General features: G+C 36.7%; 1 protein-coding gene across 1 annotated transcript in view; it reads left to right on the top strand.

Moving 5' to 3' along the window:
* The window catches only part of LOC101863002 (fibrillin-1), a gene marked incomplete in the record, with an annotated part of 97,899 nt that overhangs the window by 64,592 nt on the left and 21,073 nt on the right, over positions 1-12,234 (top strand). Inside the window, 16 exon segments of the mRNA XM_013079392.2 lie at positions 104-229; positions 712-834; positions 1,255-1,428; positions 2,070-2,138; positions 3,224-3,349; positions 3,980-4,105; positions 4,876-5,043; positions 6,163-6,207; positions 6,683-6,808; positions 7,053-7,181; positions 7,914-8,039; positions 9,019-9,141; positions 9,537-9,662; positions 10,210-10,335; positions 10,996-11,121; positions 11,414-11,566. Of these exon segments, the coding sequence (XP_012934846.1) occupies positions 104-229; positions 712-834; positions 1,255-1,428; positions 2,070-2,138; positions 3,224-3,349; positions 3,980-4,105; positions 4,876-5,043; positions 6,163-6,207; positions 6,683-6,808; positions 7,053-7,181; positions 7,914-8,039; positions 9,019-9,141; positions 9,537-9,662; positions 10,210-10,335; positions 10,996-11,121; positions 11,414-11,566 (1,992 nt within the window).

Below are 12,234 nucleotides of genomic sequence, written 5' to 3'. Positions count from 1 at the left end.
GTTATACACCAATGCTCCTTACCGTGGTGAAAGTATCATTATGATTTTTAGTGTCTTAATTGAATTTAAAGATGATACTGTCTTGAAAATTTGATCCTTTCAGATATCGACGAGTGCACAATGTTCAGGAACCTTTGTGTTAACGGCCAATGTGAGAATGTGTTTGGTATGTTCAGGTGTATTTGTAACCAAGGTTACAAGCTGGATGACTCTGGAGGAAACTGTACGGGTAAGAATGTGTGCTATGTCATTTATGAAAAGAACTTTTTAATGATGCATTTTTTACCCTCTTGTCTACATGGCATTCTTATAAAGTCCTGACATTGTTATTAGTACTTTGAAAGTCACAAACATTATCTTGTAGTTTTGTTAATTTTTATGTTTTAGTCACTTTCTCTTGAAACTGTATTATTGAATCTGTGTTCTCCTTTTTTTAAAATAAAAGATTATCAATGTCCATGTATAGTGATTAACCTTAACTATTTTAATATTCACTTCCACATATATTTAATGATCATTTGTGTTTGTATAACTGAGTTAGTAATCTCTTTACTTTTTGTAAGACGAAATTCATTTTCATAAATAGATTTCTATGAGCATTATAAAAAAGTAGTGCCAGATTTCAGCTGTTTGCGCAGTCACAATTTATGTATGTTTGTAGGTGTATGTTGCACACAAAATCAGAAACTTTGCATCCACCTTTATCTTCAGATATTGATGAATGTGAGAACCCTGACAACTGCCAGTATGGTACCTGTGTCAACCAGCAGGGTAGCTACATTTGCCAGTGTCCACCCAACTTTGAAAGTAACCCCACTGGAACCGGATGTGTTGGTGAGGGAGAAAAGCCGAGATTTTTTTCCCCCTTTTTTTAAGATTAATATGAAATATAGAGTGCTCCAGAACAGTGATGCAGTGCAGGTTTAAATTAATTTTAATCCCTCTTACCATCTTTTTACTCTATAAAGAGAATTTAGGGATGTGTACAAATGAGCAATTTAGTCTTGTTAATCTTGTTTCATGCAAAGAAAAAATTAGCTGGAAAAAAAAAGAACTGTTTTAGAATGTGGTGTCAATATTATTGTTGTTTGTCTCAATCCGAGACTAAAGGGAACATTGTTTTCTTCTTTATATCATGTTATGGAGATAGTTAAGTACAAGGATCATTCAGTGATGGATATGTTGCTAAGTTTAGCAAGTGCAGTAGAGAGAAACTTTGGAAATTTCAGTGTCCCATTTATGTATGCATTCCAGACAAACGTGTGGGCTCCTGCTATATGGATGTGCCACTTTACTCCACTGGCCGTGCTGGCGTCTGCAATGACAAGATCGCTGATGACGTTTCTCGAGCCTCATGTTGCTGTACTATTGGGAGAGGTTGGGGAGAGGTCATTGGCTTCTGTGAGCCGTGCCCAAGGAATGGCACAGGTGAATACCTTCTTCTTTCTCTGTGATCTCTGACAGTGGCTTTAGGATATAAGTCCAGCAGTGTTAAAGGAGACTATTTTCAACAGTCCTTCCTTGTTGCAGAGGGAGAGTTAAGTGTCAAAGTCTTTGTGTTCTGGCCATGTTGATGAGCTCACAGTCAAGTAGACCATTCATCGCTGCAGGATATGCTCCAGGTGTCTTAATTCTAGTGAATAGATGAAAGGATGTAAATAACAAGTGAAGTTTCTTCAGGGTCTGATAAGGACCTTAGAGCCAGTACTCGTCTTGATTCCCATTCCTTGAAACTGAGTAAAGTTTATGAAGTAATCTATTAGACTTTAAAGTAAACGAGAAAAACAGACTTTCTTTTCTCTAACTTGACATTTTTGCAAGGAAGTCAATTTGTGTTTAAAGTTTCACTGCTTTACAAATGGACAGTCTTTTAAAAAAGTAAGTAATTAAATTCTTTGATGTGCTGCTGACCTATGTGGTGTGGCCTTCAGGCAAAAGAATTCTCAGCCTCTATCTTTCAGCAAAAATTCTTTCATCCTCAAAGACAAATATAAGTGATTGTGTGTTTTTGAGATCCTGATTAAAATGATAATGCTTGCAGAATTTGTAACTTTTAATTTATTTCACAGCTGAAGCTGCTAACCTTTGCCCTGGAGGCCCAGGCTTTAAGCCTAATCTCATAACTTTGGTGTTGGAAGGTAAGACTTGAGTTTTAGTGGACTTTAGAATGGGATGGAGCAGATGCTGCAATTACATACTCCTCTCTCTCTCTCTCTCTTTCTCTCTCTCTCTCTCTCTCTCTCTCTCTCTCGCACTCTCTCTCTCTCTCTCTCTCTTTCTCTCTCTCTCTCTCCCCCTCTCCTTCTCCCTTTCCCTCTCTCTTTCTCTCTCTCAGTCTCTCTCTCTCACCCTCTCTCTCTTCCTCTCTCTCTTAGAGGTTGATGTGTAGTGTAATGACTTGCCATTGCTTATGGAAGCTAGCTGTCATCATGCACTCTTTCATATGTAGGCCAGTCCATGCCTCAATATTGTCAGGTCAGTCCACATTGTATTTTGTCCATCCTTAGCCCTTTTCCTTTTACCCAACATCTTGCCTTTGAATGCATTTAAGTAGGCCTACATATTCCTCCAGATCTTGAAAGAGAATACAGTGCTTTAGTATTGATCTGGTTATTTAATGTTTATGCATGCTTTTTGTTGTACAGTTTTCCGAAGTGCTTAGTGAAATAACTGCAGGATAGCCCCCATATAGTAAAAACAAATTTTAGACAGAGAAGCAAGCAAAAACTCTTATCACCTTCAATTTGTGCAATATGATGGGTAGGCCTACTCTTTTTTGTCAGCTTGCAAATCTCAAATTTTAGGATCCTGACACAAGATTTCAGTTCATTACATTTGTTGGAGTGCCCTTAAGTATGATATGCCTTTAAATGAGTAGGCATACATCTGGAGGAACATTTGTTTTCAAAGCACAGTATATTGGTTTGTGTAAGATGGCTTTAAAAAATATATGCAATAAACATGTCATGCGAGTTGTTCCAAACCTTCCGTGACAGTATGGCCGGTAAGTGCTCTTTTGTGATGGCTCTGCTCCATCTACTCTTTTAAATGCTGTTATTATTATTCTCTCTGGCAGAATGGGGTCATTGTGCAGACTTTCAGTTCACTTTGACTTAAATTGTGCCAATGGGGTCGTAAAGACATCTATATTTTAAGAAGATCTACACAGCTCACTTCTACCTTCATTGACATGACATCTGTGAATTTAATTGTCTTTCATCAGATATTGATGAATGCGAAGAGATTGAAGGCCTGTGTGAAGAAGGTGAATGCCAGAACACATTTGGTTCCTATGTGTGCACCTGCAAGGATGGATATGTACTGGATCCATTCAGACAGCGATGCATTGGTAAGATTCAAAAATGAAAATTAACGCATGTCATAAGGAAATATAAAGTGTTTTTCACTGTTGAATTATTTTGGTGTGTTATTTTCATCTCTTTACGAAAAGTAAAATATCACTGACAGACTTTTGGCTGGCTCAACTGTTTGAGTGCTCATTTTGTTCACCTGAACTGTATCTTTGTTGAGTTGATCTATTTTAGGTCAAGTTGTGAACAAGGATTTTGGGTACCAAAAAATTTTCAACAAATAATATTCGTCTTGAACCTTTTTTCTATATACAGAATTCTAATTTGAAATATGAATAACAATAAGATAATGTTTTGAAACTTTTTAATATGTTTTTTTATTCTTTTATGATGGCCACAGCCTTTTTGAGTTCCTTAATCTCTTTGCCATTGTCTCTTCATTTGTATTTGCATGCTTCTGTTTTTCTTGCACTTTTATCTGTTTATAAACGTTTTTTCATTATTTTAAGGGCAGATCCGTAAAATACCATGAAATTAACTTTCTGTCTCGTTAAAGTATTCTTTGTGAATGCCTAGATCATTTACTGACACAAGCAATGTTAATTAGTCTTGCGTGAGCTGTTCTTTTCTTATGAGCAAATTCTTTATCATATTTTATATAATTTTAGACATTGATGAGTGTGAGTCAGATCCCAACCGCTGCGGAGTGGGCCGCTGCATCAACACCGAGGGAAGCTTCCAGTGTGTTTGCCCTGATGGCTACATCCTTATGGACGATGGAGAAACTTGTATGGGTAAGGAGAGTCTTTTGTATATGTCTCCTAATGGGATGAATTTTACTCTTGGCACTATATATTCTGTCAATGGATGCGTCAGTGTCATTTGTTTAATCTTTCTACTTCTTTCTCGAGTTTCTATTCTCTATATCTCACTGTGGTAAAGCTTTTAGTGTTATTGTGCTGGCTTTTTATGAACATCAACTCATTTCAACTTTGACCTTATAATACATTTTACAAACTATTTATCTATTTGTTTCTGTGTTTTGTGTCTTTTTGCTTCTTCTCGAACTTCAACTGTACGGGTCCACCAAGACTAGAGTTCTAAGTGCATTCTATTTCAGGGTAAAAAAGTTTTGACAATTGTTATTAGAGCTCTGCTGTACAGTACATATTATGTTCTAAAGTGTCTAGACACTTGTTCATTATTGGGAACACCCATGTTTGATTCTGTACATGGAAATATGATTTTACAAGTTTTTAGTGTCTTTTAATAGTTCACTTACTTTAATTCTATTAAAAAGTGAAACAGAGGTCCCATTTGTAATATTTTATCTCGTGGACAGAAGTCTTCTTTCCCCTCCTGAATGGGTATTTTTGTATGTGAGGATGTTTCATTTGTCCTGTTCTTTTAATGTATGTTAAAATGTTCTAATGTTGTGGATCTGGAAAGTGTGCCATTGGTCACTTTTTAAAAACTGTACTACTTCCATTCTCTTTTTCTAACGTGCTCTTTTACATTCCTGAATCCAGTCTCATTTATTTCACATTTACTTTCAACCTCCTAGACATGCGAAAGGGTAACTGCTACAGAGAGTACTTCAACGTTTCCAGCAGAAATAATGACATTGAGTGCACAGATGCTCTGACTACAATCCAGACCAGGTTCCAGTGCTGCTGTTTGTTTGGCTCTGCTTGGGGAGAGCCCTGCTCCGCTTGCCCAGCCAGAGGCTCTCGTGAGTTGAAAATTATGAAAGTTCTGTGGTGGTAACCACATTTCTGCTTGTGTGTTTCGGGGGGGGGGGGGGGGGGGGGGGAATGTCGGATATTGTGCCACCAAATGGGGGGCTGGATGGCTAATGTTACAGTGTACCATAGGCTGAGTGAAATCGTGAAGAGGAATGTCTGGAACACTACTCACTTGAGTAAGACAAATTAGGATGATCCTTTGGAGAGGAGACTAATAGCCAAGTAGTCTTTCGCCATAAAGTAAGGCATGTCACTTTAAATTTCCTTGTGAATCTGATTAAATCACATCTCACATTTTGCGTAGTGGGCAAATTCCATCGTGACAAAGTTGACCATCACTTACTCCTTTGCAAAAAATATTACAGGACCTGAGATAGTACTTTCTTCTATCATCACGGACAATCTACAGTAACTTGTAGGTTTCACTGTATCTGTTTCTGATTTAGAACAGCAACAGAACTTAGTAGACTGCACATTGTGTTACATAACAGTAAGTGGAGGAGTAAAAGAACAGAACATACTTTATCTGAAATTACCCTGAAAGCTGCTGTTTCTAGCAAACTTGTTTATGAATACTGATCAGTGCTATATGTGCAATATTTGGGGCCAATGAGCTATATGGCCTAAAATTATTGCAATCTGAATTTTACAAGCTGTGCTTATTGGCATAAAGGTTACATTTGGTTCTGAGATATGAATATCATCTTGGCTTGGTTTGTTTGTTGTTGTTTTTTGTTGTTGACATTTTTTAAATTGCTGTGTTTTAAATTGTTTTAGTGTCTGGTTTAGTGTATTAAAAGGTGCCTTTATTACTTTTGAGTTGACTTTGTTTTTTATTTTCAGGTTTACCATTTATATTGGATAAGTTTTTACTTCATAGTTCCCTGGAAGATGTAAACGATGAAAACTGGATTTAAAAAAAAAAATTCTTTGCTGTAGTCATTGAAATGTCCCTTTAACTTTTAAAATTTGGAAACTGATATTTGAATGTCATAGGCACTAACAATAAGGTACATCAAAAAGTTTAAGAATGCAACTATCATTTTGAAACTGTGTTTTGCTTCATTGTAGATTATCATTTTTTCTTTGATATTTTTCATTTACAGGAGAGTTTGAAGCTCTCTGTGAAGAAGGACCCATCAAAATTACAGGTAAGAGTCAACTTCTGGTTGTAGATGTTGTTTTTTAAGAAAGATATATATTTGGTCATTAACACAAGGTCCTTTATTTGGAAATTTTATCATAACTCATTCTCGGATGATTTACCCACTGACTTTTATCAGTTTGCTTGTAAATATATTTTTGACACCAGCCAGGATCATAGCTTTCTTTTATCTATGTTAGATTATTATGGCATATTGTAGGTTTCACTGGTATCTGTTGGTACACTTTTAACATTAATTTTTTGGCATAACTTCTTCTATTTAATGAATATGATCGAATGTTACTATCATACCATCTGCATTGATTTAAGCTTTCATTTTTTGTTTACCAGTTAGGCTTATATAACTGTAGCATTATTGTCTTGCTAGTGTTTACAAAAAATCCATTTTTGGATATTACAAAGGCATTGCATGTTTTTTCTAATACATTCATTATTTCAATGATGTTATTTTTATTTGACAGATATCAATGAGTGTGAAGTGAACCCAGATTTGTGCAAGAATGGTAGATGCATTGATCTTCCTTACAGTTTCCGCTGTGACTGCTTCAGTGGATATGTCTACGACAGTCTCAGACAAACATGTGAAGGCAAGTGATATGGTTTAGTGAAGTCTGTAGGTGAGAATAGTGTTACTTGTTTTTTAACTGAACTTATATAATTTGACAGCCTTCTGAATTCCATGTCATGTCACCTTTGCAGAGTTTTAGTGTTACCTTCAGATTAGCTTTCTGCTTTATTTGTTAGTTATAAGGAAACTGGAACTAAGCGCAAAGCAATAGAAGACGTGATTTGTCTTAGTATTTTCATTAGAAATGTATATTCTATTCTCAGATGACAATGAGTGTCGTCGTGACATCAATCCATGCTTGGGAAATGCTCAGTGCATCAACAACCCAGGCAGCTACTCTTGTGGTTGTCCTGACGGCTACAGGTTGCGGCCTGACGGCAGAAGGTGTGAAGGTGAGAACTTGGACCTATCAAATCTGTTTCACTGTCATTCTCGTATAAGATTTTTATGATATATTACTTGAGAATCATAATATTCTGACCCTGAAGAGAAATTTTAAAAGATTCCTACTTGTTCTGAGCGCCGAATTGTACCGCTTACAGTCTCTTTCCTTAGAAAGCTACATTCACACCTTCATCACCATGGGTTTGCCAACATACTTAGCGCTTACTTGTGAACACACGACCTGGAATTGTATAAGTTTCTGAATTCATTGTGGATATACTTTCTCTGGTCTTTTTCTGTCAAGAGAATAAACAAAGCTCTGAGTCAAGTTGAAAATGGTTCTGTAACTTTAGAATTAAAAAAAACACTTTACCATTAGTCTTTGCACCTCTATTCAAAATGAACCTTATGAAATGTGTGTGCAGTAACTTTCATTACATTTTTAAAGCCTGTTGATATTGAGTACTTAGAGAGAACCTTACATGAATTTTATCGGGGGTTTTTTAAGTGCTGAAGGGCGTGACTCACAGCTATAACTATTATGTTCCCGAGTTTTGTTTTGTTTAGGGACGTTGACAAATGGAAGTTTACTGCTTTTAACTGAACCAATTCTTTCCAAGTGCAAAGGCCAACAGCCCATATTTTAAACTTGTAACTTCTTGCATATTTATCGGTAAATTACTATATTATGTTGGACCTTTTCGACCATGTGTTTCACACATGTTCATTTGTTTTACTAGACATCAATGAGTGTGAGGAAGTAACAGGTGTGTGTCAGAACGGAGAATGCATGAACCTCGAAGGAAGCTACAGCTGTATCTGTGATGATGGTTACAGGTTATCACCGAGCAGAGAAGTGTGCATTGGTAAGTTAACTCCCTCATCAGGTTTTGCAGAGAAGTAAAAATAATTTATGTTGTGGCTGTTCACTGTTCACTGCTCCTGTAATGCATGAGGATCGTAAGGGCGCTGTATGACATAGAGCCTCGTCAGGTGCCTCCACTTTTCTTCTTTTTTTTTTGCAAGCGCTTGAGTTTGGGTGAAGGATTTCCCTGTCCACTCCACAATGTTGTTGGTCCACCTCTTCCTTTGCCTTCCTCTACTTCTCCTTGCCTGCACAGTTCCCTGAAGAATGGGCTGTTGAGACTACTTTCAGTCAAATATACTTTAATTTTGTTACATACTGTAACAAAGTACATGAAAAATGCAATATTTTTTTGTTTTAATGACCAGCCTGTGTATTCTGCATCACTTTCTGGATTACACCTCTATCAAATCTTTTAATGCTATGCTTCATACTTCTAAGTCCCGTTATCTTTCACACGTCTAATTTTATGTCCTTCCATAGATTAAGTCTTTCAGCAGCTTAACACTCTCTCTCTCTTTCCAAATTACAAATATTTTAATCTCAACATCATCATAGTATTATCATTTTCATCTTCATCATCATCATCATCATGAAGCTTTGAACTGAACTTAGGGTATAACTTCTACTTAACAGTCCTCCTTTGGGTTTTTCCTTTGGGGGCCCTCACAGCTTCGAAAAGATTCAGAACTGTCCATTCAGAGATGTCAAGGGTTGTTTTTGTCACAGTCTTTTTTCTGCCTTTCTACATTTTGTTCCCAAAAAATAAACATATGATATTTCATTTGCTTGCACTTCTCACTATTTTGGGGGGGATGAAGGAAGGGGAGGGGGGGTACATTTGGGTAAAGGCTTTTTCTGAAAGTCCTTTTTATTTTGTTATTTCCTTTTTAATTCCGGTGCTGTACTACTTTGTCCCCGCCAGATATAACCTATTGTAGTGGATGTGCTGTTGTTTCACTCTGATGTCTTTATTACAGATATTGATGAGTGTGCCGCTCGCCCTGGACTTTGCAGGAACGGCTCTTGCACTAATGGCAATGGCATGTACCAGTGTCACTGCAACGATGGGTTCACACTCACTCCTGAGGGAGACTGTACAGGTAGATACTGGCTCATGACTTGTGTCTTTTTTTTTTATTGCAAGCTTTTATGATATCAGCCTATTACTAATATTAATGTGCTAACTATTTCTGGAATGGTTTATGGCATTCTGGTATGGTCTGCTTCATCTGCTGTTTCTTTTTTAAGGAATATATGAAATTTTAAAGTTGAACACTGTAAGGTTTCTTTTTATTAATGCTGTATTTTCCAAATGATCCTAGTTAAATGTGGCTGTTGTGGAGTCTTTATGTAATATTATAACTGTTTTCTCAAGAAAAAAATTGTCTGAACAACAAGAATCTCTTTTATTCTCTGAATACTCATCTGTGGAACATTTATGACTCTGTTCTCTTTTTATGTACAAGCTTTAAGAACCATTATCGTCATTTTTCAGACATTGATGAATGTATTGCCATGATCGGCATCTGTACCAATGGGCGATGTATCAACACCCAGGGCAGCTTTACTTGCCAATGTCCAGATGGCTACACCCTGTCTTCAGATGGTCATCATTGCAGAGGTAAATTTGGAACTGAGAATATGAATCTGGCTCTTGCTAAAAAGATGTCAAATATACTGATCTCAACCTTTGTTGCTTTAGTAATTAAAGTTTTACTGCGCTCGCAACTGCATCAGGTCATATCAGCAGCCAAAATCTCAATATTAATGTAAATGTACTCTTTCAATTTTATGTAGAAATGATAACAGTTTTGTTAAAATTAAGATGAAACATTTGAGAAAGTGTGTCATGAGGAAATCTAGTCATTTTAAAATGTAACAAAGCTGGCTGCTCTTTAATAATGGCATAAATTTTATTTAATTACTGCATGCATCCAAACTTTTGATAAATTAAATCACTGAGAAAACCAGGGTTTTGAGTTGTTGTTTTTAAGAATGTGGAAATATAAGATGGGAAACTTACATCCTGATAAAATGAACTGATCAACATATCCAAGAAATAGACAGATGACATTGTTAAAACAATGTTTAAAAGCCAAAATGCTTCTCTGCCCATTTACTAAAGTGTATGTTACAGTTTGGTTTATCATGAACTCTCTTCTCATAAGATATCGATGAATGCTTTGAGCTGGGAATCATGTGCGAGAGAGGAACATGCCAGAACACAGAGGGATCTTTCATCTGCACATGTCCAGATGGCTACCAACTGTCTCCTGACAAGAAGACCTGCTTAGGTAGGGGAACTTGTTTCTCGTACCTATGCCTTTACAACCTTTCTGCTAATATTTCTTTTGAAAATACATTTTGTTGAAAGAAGACTCAAAGTAAGATTGTATTCATCCAAATGTAAGTATTAGATATGAGGTGTTTCCTATGAATAAAAATATAACAGTGTTTCATGCTGCCATTGACAATTTAGCTAATTTAAAAAGCAAACTGCTTTAATACTACATGTTTGAGCCAAGCCAGGTTGACATGGATACAATGTCCCTGGAGAAAACCTGTGATACCGATCTAATCTAATTCATGTATTTGGCGAGCAGCATAAACAAACCTTACTGTTACTCCTCAGATTCCTGTGCCTAAGAGTGTGAATGGTGGAAATCAAATGACTTATCCTTTGTGCAACTTGCTCTTATTTTGAATTATTTATGAATTTGTTTTACCCAAAACTGGTATATATAATAGGGAGGCTTTTCATGTTTTTGTGAAATAAGAAGCCCCACAACTTTAGAACTTGAAACGCCTTGCAATAATTCAAAGTTATACCGAGTTCATTTTGATCTGTACAAAAATGTATTATTCAGTTCTTTTTCCTTTTCAGTTTACCTTCTTAGTTTTCATAGTATCAAACCTGGAGACTGGTAAACCCTTTGTTTTTACCACTGTTGCAGATGTCAATGAGTGCTTTACCCTGCAAAATGCTTGCTTTGAGGGTGAGTGCCGGAACACAGATGGAGGATTTATGTGCATCTGTCCACCTGGCTTTGAAACAACACCTGATGGAATGGCATGTATCGGTCAGTATTTTTTTTCCTACTGTTTAATGAATTGTGGATCTTGACCATAAGTCAAGAGAGTCGATGAGTTTTTTTTTAACATAGTTCGAAATGTATTCCACCAATGTTTGGATTAAAAATTATATTAAGTATTATTTTTTTTTTTTTTTCTTTTTATTCTCTTGATTTTCTTTTCAATTTTTTATAGTGTAACAGTAGGAAGGAATAAGATGTAAAAGAAGTCACTGTAAAAATATTCATAGTGTTTTCTCTGAGATGATAGTAGTTGTTAGGTCAAATTGTTTTATTTCAGATGTACGACCTGGTTCTTGTTATGATGGATTTGAGTTTGGCCGCTGCGTCAGTCCAAGGGAAGGCATCTTGTCCCGGGCAGAATGCTGTTGTACTGAGGCTGCGGCTTGGGGCTTTGATGGAAGATGTGACTTATGTCCTGCACCTGGAGATCGTGAGTCCAAAGATTTTTTTAACCCTTTGAACCCTGACCTCCTGAGGCTACCATGCCCCTCTGTGTAAGCTCCTGAGCAATATATTACTAACATTTATAAGATCGTCAGAATTATTATCCATACCCCACTCAGGGTATTCTTCGTCATTACAGGCATCCGATTCAGAAAGATCTTCAAAATAATCAGTAACATCTTTTGTAGTAAACACTGTTTTCCGTGTGCATTTTGTACCAGACTTGTTGGGTTGGAGATAGAGTCTCGCTCACCAGTGTATCGGTGGCTAGGCACACGTGCAGTTTTCTAATCTGTGCCTCAAGTCTACCAGTGGCAAGGGCTGAAAGAGTTAACGGGTATATTTTTTAATTTATCAAACCTTTTAAATAGTTATTTTTAACTGTGTGAAGTCACTCAGATCCAAGCCATAACTGTGGCCACAAGTGTGGATGGTGTCTCTCCTCTTCATTACTGCCTCTTCTCTCTTTCATGCCAGTCTAGAGGAGGGAGAAGATCTAGTTGTTAATAGTAGACCCCACCCCTCACCCAGAGTTCCCCAATTGCAGAGGCTTGCTTTTAGAATGGCATATTGAGCTCAGAACAGCACTTACTTCATATAAAAACTGTGTGATATTGAAATATTGGCAATTTGAAAATTTAAAACTTATACGTG

The sequence above is a fragment of the Aplysia californica genome, unplaced genomic scaffold (genome assembly GCF_000002075.1).
Source record: "Aplysia californica isolate F4 #8 unplaced genomic scaffold, AplCal3.0 scaffold00050, whole genome shotgun sequence".
NCBI lineage: Eukaryota > Metazoa > Mollusca > Gastropoda > Aplysiida > Aplysiidae > Aplysia > Aplysia californica.
Note: the sequence above shows the minus strand (reverse complement) of the source record. Positions and strands in the feature narration are given on the sequence as shown.